Below are 15,811 nucleotides of genomic sequence, written 5' to 3'. Positions count from 1 at the left end.
TATAACATAAAATACCTTTAATTATTATATCTATTTTTTAATAAAATTTATTTTCATTCCTAATATTTGATTTTAATTTTTATTTCTTCAACTTACTCTAAATTAATCCCCTTAATGAGTTTTTTTTCTATATTATCTTTTTGTTTTTTTTCTTTTCACGAGAAAAAACATATGTTCCAAATATTGTTACTCATTTGCCCTCCCTCCCGCATTTGCAAATTTGCAATAATTCTGGGGCTCCTCTGACATTTCTTGGAAATTAAATGGGCAAAAGGAAGTTAAAGAAAAATAGTGGGAGTACACGGGCTACTGCAGCGCCGTCGTTTCACGGCTTCTTTTTCCCCAACTTCAAATTTGAGGCCGGCGGAAAGATATGAAATTAAATTAAATCATGCAAGTGTTTGGTAAGAAGTATTTTGAACTCAAACTCTCTCAATTTCTCCAGAAATAGGGAAAACGACGCACTGTAGCTTCATCAATGGCGAAGATATTCGCGGCGCAAAATCTTCCGGCGGACGTCAGCCAAGTGATGGATCTGCTGGAGCGCCACTGCTTGGCTCCCGATGGATCTCTCATTTCCAAATCCACATACTACGATCTCCAGCTGGTATTAACCATTCTCTCCACATCATAAGTTTCTTTTCTTTTTCGTGTTCGCAAGTTTGATTTGTAGGTGTTTTGCTGGATTTGAGAATGCAGGCTAGAGAAGAGATGTGTAAAGAGAGGCAGCGTTACCTGGAAGCTCTGGTACTGTTCATGCGATTTAATTCGCTTCTAATTACCCATCTGGAGTGTTTTTAATTTGTGCTAATCGGGTTAGTGGCAATAACATTGCCCCAGGCGGTGTACATAGAGGCGATATCAATGGTGGAGGAGTATCAGCAGGCCGTTTCTGTGGCTAATTTGGGCGGCATTCGTGATGTTCAGGGCCTTTATCCTCAGCTCGGGTTGAGGAACTCACCTCAGGTTCCAATTTTCAGTTAATTACAAAGTATGAAACTTCATTCAGGAAGGAATTAGTGGAAACATGTTATCCACGTAAAAAATAATCTAGTTACTTGCTTTTTTGAAGTGTCAGTTGAAGTTAAGGATATAACATTCTGCATTGCGGTTTAGTCTAATATGTTTTCGAGTTGAAGTAGGAATGAAATAAATGGAACTCATAACTGATTTTGGATATTACTGTTGGTTTCTTACTGGCAAAAGGATAGTTAAAAACATGTCATTTTCAGGTTTATGAGGCCCTTGAGCATCGGATGGTTGTTGCAGAAGCTGCTCAAAAGTTGCGGCTTCCTCTCATCTCCAAAGACGGTGAGATTCATGAGGAAGAAATTGAAAAGTGGAGTATCGTGTCCAGGAGTTCTCTTGATAGTACAAGTACTAGTGTCACAATCAGCTCAAGCACAAATTCAACTAATTATACAAATGTATCTGCCATCGGGGCAGGGGCTTCTGCAAATAATCCTTTCTCTGTTGGGGTGACTGATTCATCTGAACCTGAAGTTGGTGGTGTCCCAAATAGGTTCCTTGGGATAACACCGACCTATCTATGGCAAACACAGCTTCAACAGGCACCACCCATTGTACGGGACCGCTCACAGTGTATCAATATCTGTTTGCATACATTTTCTGCTAGTCTCAAGTTCTTTACTTGACTTTTGCGTAGCGGAAAAATTTACATGTTCTGGACTTGAGTCGTTCTTATCTTTTAATTTTCTGAAAATGCAGGACATTACGGAATACCAGGTGTTGCTCGCCCGTGAGATTGCCAGTCGGTTAGATGCCAAGTGTGATAAATTGGCAGATGCTGTTGTTATAGATGACATGGGTCAGTCTAAATATTTCATCCTTCCACCCTCACTATTGTCTTATAATATTTTGATGAATATTGCATGCTTGGCTTGCCTGATTTGTGTACGAACAACTTGCTGATGCTCTTGATTACCTACCATGCTTTTGTGGTCTCTCCCCCCCATTGTCCAGCTTGAAATCAGTCTATCTATTTTATTTCCAGTACGGTTTATTTCTGTTGATTTTTTCATTGTACTGCAAGAACGTATGCAGTAATTTAACTCTCATTTTCTCCTTGGTTGCCAGATTCGTCAAGTGTTCATCAGAACTTGACTTCCCGACTTCCAGAAAGGTCTCCATCTCTCTCTCTCCCAGCCCCTGCAGATCTCTGCATGTATTTGTGACATACTAGTAATGCAAGATGCTTTCCCCTTCTAGTTTCTGACAATAAAAGATTTGGCATGTGTGACCTTTCTCATTGCTAAGTTCTAAAATTGGTCTGAGGTGAAATATAATGCTGTCTAGGCTGATTTCCTGCAAATGGTTTATTTGTTGTATTATGTTTTTCAGTAAATAATGCTGACTTTGCTCATATGACTTAATACACTTTGCATAAATTTCTTGCCCTTCTGTGTTTTCCTCATCGATAAGATGAAAGCTTAAATTTAGAGACTACTGTTATTCTTCAGTTTCCAATATACAAAAATGTCTTTGATTTCCTTGCGGATAAAATACAAGATTGTTGATGTCACCTTTATGTTGCATTTTTAATGTGATAATTGTAATATCCCACCTTACTAATAAAGATAATTTTATACTGTGATCTCAGTATACAGATATTTATTTTCAATGGTTAATCCAGTCTTACAGTTTGAATTCTCGTATGGCAGGGTAAAGTTGATCATTGAGGAGATCGAAAGAGAAGAATTAGCATGGAGGGAGGATCTGTATTCTTCTGACAGAAAATTTGCGGAATATTATAATGTAAGCAAGAATTGGTTATACTTTCTTGATCATGTATTATCCCTAAATGATGTTTTGCCTGGTTAAATCTTTTCATTGAATTGTTAGGTCATGATTAATCTTTTTTACATATTATTTCTAAGTGACGTTTTGTCTATCCAAGGTTCTGGAGCAGATTCTTGGGGTGCTTATTAAGCTTGTGAAAGATGTAAAACTTCGGCACCAACATAAATATGTAAGCTTCTTAGTGTCAGTTGTGATTAAATATGCTTGAACCATCTTATCTGGTAACTTTGAGCACTTTCTATAAGATGCTTGAAGCAATATGCCAATATTTCAGTTTTACCTTTTGCCAAAGTCTCTCTCAAAGACTTTCCTTATGGGTTTTGTAGGACGAACTACAAAAGACTTGGCTATGCAAAAGATGTGAGACCATGAGTGCGAAATTAAGGTTTTGCTTCCCTCTTACCGCTGAACATTGACATTGAGAGCTTGTTTATAAACTGGCTGATATGGATACCTTGTTTATAAATATGTTTTGCTAACAATATTACTTGCTTATTTGTTTTTGAAGAGTTCTGGAGCATATTCTCCTGCTTGAGACCTATACTACAGAAACCATTCCAGCACTCCACAAAATTAGGTAAACCAGTATATAGTATACAGTTTAACTTTTACTTCCCATGCAAAGTAATGTTAGCTAATTCTCCTTTGTATAGGAAATATCTTGTTGAGTCAACAGAAGAAGCTTCACTTGCATATAACAAAGCGGTAAGCTTCGTCACTCTAACGGTTTTGCTCTCTATTGCTTATGGTACTACTGTGCTGGTTATGGCAATGAAACTTAAATGTGAAATAGCAAAGTCGATTATCTTATAGTGAAACCCTGCTGTTTGATGAGAAAGTCATAATGATGCTTATTTTAACAGAAAGATATCAGTTTGTGATGTTATTTAATTACCTGGTATTGTATATATTCTCTTATTTTTATTTCAAATATGGGAGAAATAATGGGTGTTCTCTGGAGTTAAACTGAAAGTAGTAATACGTATTGATTATTGGAATCTTTATATACTGAACCTGATGTAGTGAATATGATGCTTATTGACTTCTAAAGTGTGTATGCAAAAACTTCACTTTTCTATTCTTGTCAACTGTAATAGGAGAATTCCATGGACAGTTGACACCATTCGATTTGCTTCAGCTATGCTATTATATTAATTTTGAAACTAGATATCTCAACATGTGGGCACGGAACACAAGGGTTTATGCTTTCTGCATTCGTTTCTATCACACCATCACACACAGATATCAGTGGTGACCAAAAGTAGTGCATCTAATTGTGTGAAACAGACAGACACAATTGTCCTGGCAAGTAATCCAACATAAAGTGGTTCAAGGGCTCCAAAACTGAGTCCGAACTAATTTGGTGTTCATTTTCGTAACCAGGTCACACGACTTCGTGAGTATCAAGGTGTTGATGCACACTTCGACACTATTGCCCGGCAATACCATGACATAGTGAAGGTAAAATCTACATAAAGGTTTTGAATTCTCATTTCACTACAAGGTCTGACCAAAAATTTCTTTGCAGAAACTGGAGAACATGCAGTGGACCATTCACCAAGTGGAAATGGACCTGAAGCGGTTGCCTGATCATCCTAGCACCTAAATTATCTCTATCCATTTGTGTAGTATGATTGTATAACATTCTGCTTTTTATGGTGTTTCGGAGAAGATGCAATAGCTTGCTTGCATCCATCTCTATGTAAATAACTTAATGATACTCCAATATTTTGGATCTTACTATTAATCAATTTTCAGACAAAACTATTTCTCTGAGGTTATGATGTTAGGACATGTTTACATTGATGAACTAGCTTGTATTGGATTAACAATCCAGTCTAGCCCAATGTTGTTCCTTTTAGGACTTGGGTCCTGTATAATTTGACAAGCCCCCCCATGTGGCTGCTATTGCTGAAATGGAAAATTTTATTTTTTATCTCACACAATAAAAGGTGTCGCATATTTGGTTTTATTGGCTAAAAAATTATAGTATTTGGAATGAAAAAAATGTTACAATGTTCTATTCTATAGAATCAATTGTGTTAATTTTTTATCTTATGTGATTTATAATACTACAATTATCTTTATATGAGATTAAATGTACTAAATTTATAAATTATAGGACTAAAAATACAACATTCTCTATTGAATTGGATCAAAAGTGCATCCCATTGAATTGGTTTTTCCTTCCCCGTGAGGTTGTGTTGGTTTAGTCTGAAATTACACACACACCCTCAACTATATCAATGAATTTACTCTTTTGCCCTCCTAGAAAATATGTAAGTTTTCGTCCCCCCTACTAATCTTCTTCCATTCTAGGCAAAATGGGGAGGAACCAAATGGAGTGTAAAATCTTCTTCGGCCTGGTAATGAAGTTTGGACATGTGGATCACCAAGTGGGCATCATAAAATTTACAAAAAAAAAAAAGAAAATTAAAAACATGTAAGGTGTTTGGCCATTAATTATTACTTGAAATAATTATACAAAGTAAACAATTAATTATATAACTACTTGAGGATTTCCTCCCAACACTTATTATTAATTTCATCCAATCATATTATCTCATCCTAAAAAGGAAACAAGTCATAATGTTCTTGTGATTTATTTTACTTTGATTTAAAGCCACAATTCCACACCATCAGAATAACAAAACCCGTGCCCAAAATATTCTGATGATAAAGAAATAGAGCTTTTTTCTTTAATTATTATTATAGGATATGAAGAAAATCAATTCCATCTATCCTTATATTAATACCACAACAGTATGCACATTTTCTTCATTTTAATTAAAAAAAAAATTGTAAACACTCTCTTAGGAACTACTCTACTACCACTCTCATTATACATTGATCCAGTGCTCAGTTTTAGATAACAGTTCAAAATATTATAATTTTATGTTATTTTTTTTAGATTAGAGTTAACAGTTATTAATAAATAAACTTTTAATTAATTTGTAACGATTTAATTAAAATCTAGACTTTATATTAAGTGGGAACACCTGATAGAGTTTCATTTAATCTTAATATTTACCATTTATTTTTAAAATTTTAAATTAATTAATTATTTTTAACTCCTTTCAAATGATTATTCTTTTTCATTTGCAACATTATTTATTATTTTTATTTTTAGGTATTTTTTTATAAATAATTTATTATCTTAATATATATTTTTAGATATTTTAATAAAACTATGTATTTTAATTAATTTTAAATAACGGACTTTGATTATGGCATTGAGGAAATATAATTGAATGAGGCCAGGGCGTGAGGCAACGTTATTCCAAGAAGCGCGTGGTTAAGGTACGCCGCGTAAAACACGCAAGTTCTCTTAGGGGAAAGGAAATAGCAAAGAGGTGGTGTTGGGTGTCCAAAAGCAAGTTGGAGTGCGTCGAATCTACGCGTTTCTTCTTATCATCAACTGATTGGCCCGAATCTGGGCTGAAAAATCGAGACCGTTCCTTTCCCCTGACGATCGGATTCGATGGCGTAAATTAACCCTGGTTAGGAAAAGAGGTTAACTCGTGGTTGGCTTTATTTAGATTTTAGTGGCTCACGGAAACGACAAACCACCGCCTCCCGCTTCTCTCTATAAATACGTCCAATCTCGAACGCTAATTCATCTCATCAAATCGAGAAATCTTGAAAGCGAAGATTTGAAAGGTACGTTCACCGGCTCTTGGAAGAGATTGTATCTCGTCTCTCCTCGGGTGTGATCCAAGCCCTAATTTTCTTTTGTTTCTTAGCATGTGATTTGAGCTATTGATTGGGATTTCGGGGTTTGCTTTTGGTTCTCGATCGTGTATGGTTCTTGTGATTGTGTTTTGGAATTCTTGTTTGCGCTTTGTTGGCTAGTATCGCTTTTGCGGTGAAGTTCGCTCCCGACTCGGGTTCTGGTTTGATAGGTCAAATCTTTTCTTGTATGCGAAGTTATGTCCTGGGCCTTATTTCGATTTTGAATTTTATAATTGTTGAATATACACGTCTTGAAGTTAATGGTCTCTGATTTCTGATTAACAAACAAATTAAATTATGTTTCCAAATCTTTTTCCATAAAAAGTACTCAGTGAGCCCTGAATTCCTGCTTTTAAGTTGCGTCGGTTAAACATGTTCTTTATGTATCAGTTCGAGTTTTTTGCAGTCAACTAGAGAGATTCTTCTTGGGTTATTGAATAATCTATCCTTTTTTCAGTTAAACGCGTTCAATTCTAGGCGACCGAAGTTCCTCTCCAACAACTTTCATGGTTGATCTCGACCTCCAGATTCCAACCGCTTTTGATCCCTTTGCTGAGGCCAAGGATTCGGGTGCCCCAGGAGCCAAGGAGTATGTGCATATACGCATACAACAGAGGAATGGGAAGAAAAGCTTGACGACAGTCCAGGGGCTGAGAAAGGAATTCAGCTACGAAAAGATTCTTAAAGATGTAAAGAAAGAGTTCTGCTGCAATGGTAATGTTGTTCAGGATAAAGAACTGGGCAAGGTGATTCAGCTCCAAGGTGATCAGCGCAAGAATGTTTCTCAATTCCTAATCTCTGCTGGTATTGTGAAGAAGGATCAGATCAAGATTCATGGTTTCTAGGCCTCTGGAGCCATTAATTTGATTAGTTGAAGATATATGGTGGTTGAGTATTAAAGTGTGTTATTTGGAGATTGTGAGTGATCCTTGAGAACAATCTCTTTTCTGTCTGCTGCAGTTTTCATTTTCAACCCCTTGATGTTTTCATGGGGTATCCAGTAAACTGTAACTGCACTTCTTTTATTAATGAAGTTGATATCTGCTCAAGTAATGCAGATTTGTCTATTTGTCCTTTTGTTGTAATTGTCACTGTCTGCATGAATGTTCTCTTGGACAAGAATGGTTTTCGTATTATGTTGGATAGTAGTAAAATAGAACATTGAATTTTATAAATTTTTTCCCCGTCTTATATAAAAATGACAAAATACCATTTAAGATTTACTTGGCTGTTCTTTTACATATTTTGCATTTAATTTTTTTAAAATACTTTTATAAGTTTGTACACATTTCAAATAAAGATCCAACAGATAATTTTCTCACAAAGATGAAAATATTGACATCAAACTAGTACGAATGTAATTTAATATTGGCTCGTCATTCAAGGTCTCATAAGATTAGGGAGAGAAAATTCAATTTCGCCGAAAAATAGTATGACATGCGTTATTTTTAACATTAAGCTTATAAGCTTAATCAAACACCTCTGTGTTGCTCGCAAGTCTTATGGATTATCTCTAAATTGGAACGTGGAATGGGTAGATATTTGTGGTTACAGTCCATTGGAATGCAGCAGGATGAGAATTTTACCGTATAAAGAAGACCTTTGAAGCTCTATCATGTTTGTGGCATAATTCTGCTGAAAATGGAATTTGCCAGATATTTCCGGTGTAAAATTTATTGGATTCTTGACTCTAAAGCTTGAAGCCCTTTCCTTTAAAAAAAAAAAAAAAAAGGCTTGAAGCCTTTTAGCCAGGAAATTCTGGATTTAGCATAAAATTCATTGAATTGCACATAGAAAAGCTCCAGAGCGCTATTATATTTTTGGTTGCTTAATTTTAACAGGGAATTGTAGATGCTTGATAATGCGTAGTCAATTCTTGATCTGAAGATGCAACTGATTCTGAAGTTGGCAACTGGGGCTTAACACTGGTGAATACGGTTTGTCAGTGCGAACCAGAAGTTACGATAAAAGAGTGAACACATACAGGATAGAGAGAGATGGAATTGAATGCAAAGATTGCTACACCTACTTGTGTTCATTATCACATTTCTGTCGCATTACATTATATGTTGTCAGAAATCGAACCATTAACTTGGAAATTTTGGGTTGGATGTTTACATGGTATAATGAAGCAGATATTGTACGAAAAAGGTGTAGCCTTCCTCATATAATAGAAACAAAACAGATGTGAAAAACAAAGATTATTTCCAGAACTAGCCGGGACAAGGAATAGAAACATGTGAGTGGATATGATACATTGCTAGCAGATGGTCTCACACAGCACAGTTGCTGTGTTTGGCGCTAGAAGAGCTTGGGTTGCTGTGGGTTTCCAGTTCTCATCATGGTACAGAACTCTTCGTAATTGATTCTTCCATCCTGGAAAAATGACAAATTTGATTAATACACAAGATTTCAGACAAAGTGAAGAACTGTACTTTGATCTACGGGAAACAAACTTACATTGTCTGTGTCCACTTCAGCTATTATTTCTTTTATGGTTGACGCATCGCCAATCCCATATTCTTGCATAGCCGTTTCAAGCTCGTCTCTTGTTATGAATCTGTAGCAATGGAAAAAAGAATAAATCATTCAAATCTATCGTCTTAAAAAGCAAAATTTGGAAGTTTGTTGAGTGCTTACCCGCTGCTATCTTTATCAAAGTATTGGAATGCTTTGTAAAGGTTTTCCTCTCTTTCTAATCTGTGTCTGTGCATCGTGGCGGTGATGAACTCAATGTAATCTATCGATCCATTTCCATCCACATCAGCCTGTGAACATTTTAGAATGATCTAAGTTGACCGCACTTTGGAAAGCACCAAAACCTTAAAAGAGGGGAAGTTTATTTGAGTGGAGCAAAGGGTTATATCTTACAGCATCCATGAGCTGCCTGACTTCGGCCTCTGTAAGTTTTGATCCAAGTCTAGCCAAACCAGCTTTAAGTTCTTCATAGGTGATGGTGCCACTGTTGTCAGTGTCCATATTTGTAAACATTGCTTTCAGCCCTTGAATTTCTTCTGTAGAAAGATTTTCTGCTATTACCTAGAATTCATTAGAAATACCACCACAACGGATTAGGACATCTGATGAGTTTCTATAGAGAAAGGTCTCTAATTGTAGTGATTACTATAAGTCCCTGAAAACTATAAATAATGCTGATGTTAAATGAAATGGATCATCTTTATGCATATAGACGTTTCCGAGAATGCAACTCATAATTACACTACTAAAGTTCTCTTCATGAGATGTAGGAAAGATAGCCAAATATCAAGTGATACCTTCAGTGCAAGCTTTTTGAGCTTGTTCATTGCTCTGAATTGCTTCATCCTGGTGAGGACTGCACTGTCTATTGGTTTATCAGATGCTTCTCCACCTTCTCTAATCCATGGATGCTCTATAAAAGCCAGAAATTTCGTAATTTCAGTTGGAGACTACGGCGCAGAAAAATTTGCAGAGCCCAAGAAAGAGAACAAGTGTCGAGGGAAAAACTAGAAATATCATCATCTGAAGGGCATCGGTACTTTCCAATTAATTCAGAGAGTGTTGATGCTTATTTACTTGACACGAGCAAAGGATAACATTTTCACAATAAAGTCAGTTACATAATCAGTCAATCACGGTTCCAGAAAAGGCCATACCAAGAACTTCAGCAGCCGTAATGCGTTTCTTTGGGTCCTGAGTAAGCATCCTACTAACGAGGTCCTTAGCACTAGCTGATATTGATGGCCAAGGTTCACTTTCAAAATCCACATGTCCTCTTAGTACAGAGTCAAATATTCCTCGCTCAGTCTCTGTAAATTTTTAATCTTGAGCTGTTAGTCATGAGAAACTTGGACACTAATTCATTGACTATAGAGATGGACTGACACCAAATCATTGAAGTATAGAGATTGGAGCTTATTACCAGCCCAGAAAGGAGGTACACCGCTGAGTAATATGTATAACATGACTCCAGCACTCCAAATATCGACTTCCTTTCCATATTTGCGACGCAAAACTTCTGGCGCAACATAATAAGCACTCCCAACTACATCCTTGTATATCTTCCCTGCGGAGTATCAGTAGAAAAGTTGAGTGTTCCTCTAACTGTAAGTGTTTATATCTAGTTGTGTAACAAAAAATTTGTCCGACCATACTGAACAGACACCCATAACAAATAGTAAGCCTTTTTTTTTTTTTTCCTTTTACCAGAATTGGCCTCTTGATGCTGCAGTTTTATGAAACTAAAAGAGTTATTAGAGTATTCTTCTTACAAGAGTCAACAATGACACGGACTGTTCTGGTCTTGAACACAAAGGAGTTCAAAAACTCATATGCAGAGGACAACGCCAAGAACTGAATTCAACTATAAGCACCATGAGATGCAACAATTCAAACCAATAAGAGAGTTTTTCAACTTCAATGCACTGGACAAAACCTTACCTTCTTCAATGAAAACGGATAGTCCGAAATCTGTAGCTTTCAAGAGAGCATTCTCACTCTTGTCCGACAACAAGAAATTCTCCGGCTTGAGATCACGGTGCATCACGCCCATAAAATGACAAATCTGGACAACATTTACAATGCTCCTGCAGATTGAAGCAGCTGCCCTTTCGCTGTAGTGTCCCTTGGCGATAATCCGATCGAAAAGCTCTCCACCTTCACACAACTCCATCACAAGATGCACAGATTGCTTGTCCTCATAAGCACCCTTAAACTCCACAATATTAGGCTGCCCACTCAAATGCTGCATTATCTGAATCTCTCTCCTCATATCCTCTTTATCACTCTTGGTAACAAGTTTCTTCTTGGATATCGACTTGCAAGCATATTTCTGCCCAGTTGCAATGTCAGTGCAGAGATGAGTGACACCAAACTGGCCCCTCCCAAGTTCTTTCCCCAGGCTGTAATGGGCTTTGACATCCTCGTATGGCTTCCCAAGAATCGTGTTTGCTTTCTGTGCGGGCGGCGGCGCGGGGCTGGCCGGAGGAATTACGTGGGGCAACTGAGCTGCATAGCCGGGAGACATCGTGAATTGAATTGGGGTCTGCTGGTGGTGGACTCCATTTACGGGTGTGTGCCCATTGGCATTTGATTTGACGGGCTTCTGTTTGCTTACGCAGAGCCCCATCAATATCTCTCAAAGAAGAAAGAAGCTAAAACGCGCAAATCAGCGAAAGCCCAGATGGAAATTCAGGGAAAAAACAGCAGCCCACGAGAAAGATGACGCCGAAAAGTTGGATCACAACATAAACAGGTGGAGATATTGGTGAACTTTCAAGAAAAAGAAGGTTCCCAGAGGGGATTTGAAGAGAAATTGCGAGGAGTTTGAACAGAAGGCCTATTGAACATACGGAGAAAGAATGAAAAGAGTAAAGGATAAAAGAGACAAGTGCGTTGATCGCTTCTCTTTCTGAAAGTCCAAAACGGTAATGGGAGAATGAACTCGGTCAGGGTCAGCCTGTTGGTCGAGCTCAGGAGTTGAATTCTTCCACAACGACAAGAAAATAAAATCACAACTGGTGTAGATCAGAAGGAGCCAAGAAGGCGGCCTTTTACGCTCTTACATGATTTTTCATGGTCTTAGTATATTCCGTCTGTGGTGTATTACAACGTGTACGCGTCCATTTCAGCACTACTTTAATACTGTTTTCTCCGCCTTCTAGACTGTTTTTATTTTCTCTTACAATTCTTATTTATTTTTAACTTTAATTTACATATACATGTTATAATATTTATTTTATTTTAAAAAAATTATTAATCCAAATCCCCTCCTAATCTTACCCAATTTCTTTACTTTACTTTTCTAATAAGTTACTTTTTTACCTTGGGGATAACTTTATTTTTTATTTTAAATTTTATTGCATCTTTTATTTTATTTCATATAATAACTATATATAATTTTAAAATAAAACAATAACTTCTTAAATAAAAATGATAATATTTATATACATGGTGTATATATGTATATTAATACACAAAACTAAAGGTATCCTTTACTCATAAATGGACGTTTTATGACATATTAATATTAATTTTTTTTACAATAACGATAATATTTTAAATTAATTTTTTGTCTGTCTTTAATTTTTCAATATTATATGTTGATTTATATACTTTTTTTTATTCTTAATATATTTTAAAATATAAATTATTATTTATTATATCCATACAAAAAAAGCAACATGCCGTCTAATTATAATTAAAATAAAAAATGGAACGTATCTTAAAATAAAAAATTCAATCCGTTGTTGGGGGCGGCAAAACAGAAATTTCCAACAGAAAAACACGGAAAGCCTGCTTCTGCTACCTCTTTCATCTTTTGCCGTGTAGAGAAAGAAGGATTCCATCTCTCACCATCCTACATCACATTCAGTTTTTATCCTGTATAGCTTTTTCTTCTTTTTTAAAGAGTATAATTTGTAGGCCCAATATTTTTCAGGAATAATTACATTTACATTTAATAATCTATGATCTGATTATAAAATTCATTCTTATTCTTTAAAAATTACATGTACATCTACAAAGACAACATCAATATCATTTATACAAATTCTTCATTTTCTAAAAAATTATACACACATTCCCAAAAATATTAGCATAATCACATAAATTATACTTATTTTTCTACTGTCAAGGTAATTTATGTAATTAAACAAAAATAATTTATGTAAACAGATCATAAATCAAGAGGTATAAATATAATTACTCTTATTTTTAAGGTTGTGAATTCGAATTTTGAAAAGGTAGTTGGTGGTTTATTATTATAATAGTAACTAATAATTGATTGCAAAGAGATAAGAGATAGAGAGAAGCATAATTGAGTAAGTAATGAGGGCTATTGGGTTCTTAGCACAGGACTGACATAATAAGATGGGTGTAAGAAGATCTGTACTTGAATTTTCCATGAGAATTGGGAATTTACAGATAAGGACACGTTGTCTGCATTAATGTTGTCATTGTTATTGGGGGCGTAGACTCCTTCCTATCCATAGTTCCGGCAACTGCAACTAGGACAAAAACAGCAGCAAATGTCTAAACCGAATACGCGGTTTTGAGTAGTCACGGCCACGTTTCTTTCACGAGTGTTACGTGCACACATTAACCATATTCTCCAGGTGCTTTCCAGGAACAAAATCATCTACCAAACGTTATGCCTAATGCTTAAATTCATCGGTGTCCTACTCATTATCTGAAAAATGAATATCTTAAAGACAAACAAAATTGAGTGGCAGGACTAACAAGATCAGTCTTGATATCCAATCCGCCTTGCCTTATCTCTTCAATGAGATTTTGATTTCTCCACAAGGACGATCCGACCGTCCCATTCCGTCTTGTCCAGGGCTCTGATTGCGGCATCTGCTTGCTCATCTCTTTCCAGTGTTAAAAACCCGAATCCACGAGAATCTCCAGACCTATCATGTAGAAAAAGGATACTGAGATTGCAAGTATAGCGCCTGCTAGTTCCCTTTATTTGGCGAGTTCCAGTTTTCGTTTTTTCACAAAATTCTCATTATGAATTCAGACAGTCGATAAAGAAGGTAGGGGCATGAAGAATATAAAATATTACATTATCATGGGAGGGAAATGGGAATGGCAGCTTTTAAGATTTATAATTCATAAAATTCTAAACAGAATGTAAGAATACATAGAAAAATGAGAGAAAGAACAACAGAATAGGGGAATTCATGAACTAGACAGAGTTGCTGACAGAAGGATGTCCAGGTTTTGGGGAATAAAAGATTGACGGAAAGGCTGGCAGCTGATGTTAACACAACTGGCATCACTTTCCTTATAATAACTAGAGAATCTATTATTGCTGTCTAATTCATAAATTATCTGCAAAATAACCCAGCTCCGTAGCAAATTCCTATTCTATCTTCAGCTAAGGGACCACTAATTTCAGAGCAGATCATGGAATAAGCTGTCGTTGGTGGCAAATAACTTTCTAGATGAACTTTACTCACAAGAGAGAATACCATATAATGCATTTCCTGAATCTTTGATTACAATTTTAGCGAAGACTACTTCCCTAAAACAACGGCTTAATTTACAAAGAGAAAAGTTGGCAATTATTATTCATAATTATCCATTGCCCTAAGATAATCTATATTCTGCATGACTGCAAACTAGAATTTTATTTTCAAAGAGAAATGGTACTGAGAATCAGGATAGAAAGATTTGCTTTAGGACTTTCAAAATATTGAAAAGCAAGAAGTTTAAGGTCAATTTCAATAGCCATATTTACTTCAAGAATAGTCACGCGAGATGGTGTTTTGTCAACGCCAGAGGTTGAATTACTTAAGGCAAGTCATTTCAGTATAAGGGGCCACATGACTCATTTTTCCTGTATACTATATATAAGATGAAAGAAACAGATTGCCTTCGAGTTTTACATGAATCTAAAATACTAAGAAAATCAAAGTAGAGCTTATAACCATTGATAAAGAAAGACAAGGAACTATATTATTGATGTGAAGTACCTCTTGTCACGAACTATACGAACATCTCGCACACGTCCGAATCTGGAAAACTTCCTCTCCAGATCTCTTTCAGTAGTTATAAAACTGAACCCAGCAACAAATAGACCTCTACCGGGTTTACCCAATCCAGTGCTCCTGTCATGAGGTGGTGACCAGTGAGTTCTTCTAGGTGTACTACGAAGAGAATGATAACTTTGAGGAGATCTGTGCCTTGGAGAGTGCCTTTTCCTGAAGTAACAAATGTAAACCAATGATCATCATTATGAATGCAAGAGAACGTAGAATGTCTAACTTTTGAAGTTACTGTCCCCTGAATAATGAATTAGAACTGAATTCATTTCATTACAGTGCTTTTTTCCTACCCTCATCAGAAGAGGGCATGATTTCAGATGCTAGTAACTCTGTAACATACAGGCAAAATGAAAAATCAAGATGAGGAGATAGAAACTTCTGGCACATTCGAGCATCAGAAAATTGATAGAAATGGAAACAAAAACTTATTTGTACAGTCAAGAATTGGATACTAAGAGAGAAATATGGAATTTCCATAATTTCAGAAAAGAAAGACAACCTTGGAAACTTGCCAATGTCTCTTCTACCTGGGGACTTTGACAGAGATCTTTTTGGAATATCTACTTTGGATTCCCTAGAGAAATCCTTTCTTCTGATATGTAATGGCGATATTGACCTCCCTCGATGCCCATGATTATGGTGTGTGCAATGATTTCTGTGTAATTCAGGGGCACCTTTTGCCGAAGAACTATTTATAGGCCTTTGCCTTGAACTCCAAGGAGAAGCAG

General features: G+C 36.1%; 4 protein-coding genes across 4 annotated transcripts in view; 2 read left to right on the top strand and 2 right to left on the bottom strand.

Moving 5' to 3' along the window:
* LOC105174869 (AUGMIN subunit 4) lies at nt 269-4,596 on the top strand. The gene is made up of 13 exons (XM_011097099.2): nt 269-607; nt 700-747; nt 841-966; nt 1,233-1,583; nt 1,729-1,828; nt 2,098-2,143; nt 2,682-2,775; nt 2,918-2,989; nt 3,147-3,205; nt 3,329-3,397; nt 3,474-3,525; nt 4,204-4,281; nt 4,349-4,596. The coding sequence occupies exons 1-13, from the start codon at nt 479-481 to the stop codon at nt 4,424-4,426; spliced, it is 1,302 nt and encodes a 433-aa protein (XP_011095401.1). The 5' UTR covers nt 269-478; the 3' UTR covers nt 4,427-4,596.
* LOC105174868 (protein translation factor SUI1 homolog) lies at nt 6,327-7,622 on the top strand. The gene is made up of 2 exons (XM_011097097.2): nt 6,327-6,480; nt 7,010-7,622. The coding sequence occupies exon 2, from the start codon at nt 7,059-7,061 to the stop codon at nt 7,395-7,397; it is 339 nt and encodes a 112-aa protein (XP_011095399.1). The 5' UTR covers nt 6,327-6,480; nt 7,010-7,058; the 3' UTR covers nt 7,398-7,622.
* On the bottom strand, nt 8,551-11,659 carry LOC105174866 (calcium-dependent protein kinase 33-like). The gene is made up of 8 exons (XM_011097096.2): nt 10,972-11,659; nt 10,454-10,597; nt 10,188-10,340; nt 9,828-9,943; nt 9,424-9,591; nt 9,193-9,320; nt 9,013-9,112; nt 8,551-8,928 (listed from the first exon to the last, which is right to left on the bottom strand). Exons 1-8 carry the CDS (start codon nt 11,657-11,659, stop codon nt 8,854-8,856), a joined length of 1,572 nt encoding a protein of 523 aa, XP_011095398.1. The 3' UTR covers nt 8,551-8,853.
* The window catches only part of LOC105174865 (serine/arginine repetitive matrix protein 2-like), a gene marked incomplete in the record, with an annotated part of 5,934 nt that continues 3,529 nt past the window's right edge, over nt 13,407-15,811 (bottom strand). The window contains 3 exon segments of the mRNA XM_011097095.2: nt 13,407-13,943; nt 15,012-15,239; nt 15,583-15,811. Of these exon segments, the coding sequence (XP_011095397.1) occupies nt 13,811-13,943; nt 15,012-15,239; nt 15,583-15,811 (590 nt within the window).

This window comes from Sesamum indicum, linkage group LG12, assembly GCF_000512975.1.
Source record: "Sesamum indicum cultivar Zhongzhi No. 13 linkage group LG12, S_indicum_v1.0, whole genome shotgun sequence".
Lineage (NCBI taxonomy): Eukaryota > Viridiplantae > Streptophyta > Magnoliopsida > Lamiales > Pedaliaceae > Sesamum > Sesamum indicum.
The sequence above is the reverse complement of the archived record's forward strand: the minus strand, read 5'-3'. Positions and strand labels throughout refer to the sequence as shown.

Coding starts and splice junctions, on each gene's coding strand:
- LOC105174869 (XM_011097099.2), top strand. CDS start 479: ATGGCGAAGATATTCGCGGCGCAAAATCTTCCGGCGGACGTCAGCCAA. Junction 1,584..1,728: donor TTCAACAGGCACCACCCATT/GTACGGGACCGC, acceptor CTGAAAATGCAG/GACATTACGGAATACCAGGT. Junction 3,398..3,473: donor CCAGCACTCCACAAAATTAG/GTAAACCAGTAT, acceptor TCCTTTGTATAG/GAAATATCTTGTTGAGTCAA.
- LOC105174868 (XM_011097097.2), top strand. CDS start 7,059: ATGGTTGATCTCGACCTCCAGATTCCAACCGCTTTTGATCCCTTTGCT.
- LOC105174866 (XM_011097096.2), bottom strand. CDS start 11,659: ATGGGGCTCTGCGTAAGCAAACAGAAGCCCGTCAAATCAAATGCCAAT. Junction 10,598..10,971: donor ATCCGTTTTCATTGAAGAAG/GTAAGGTTTTGT, acceptor GATACTCCGCAG/GGAAGATATACAAGGATGTA. Junction 8,929..9,012: donor CTGAAGTGGACACAGACAAT/GTAAGTTTGTTT, acceptor TCATTTTTCCAG/GATGGAAGAATCAATTACGA.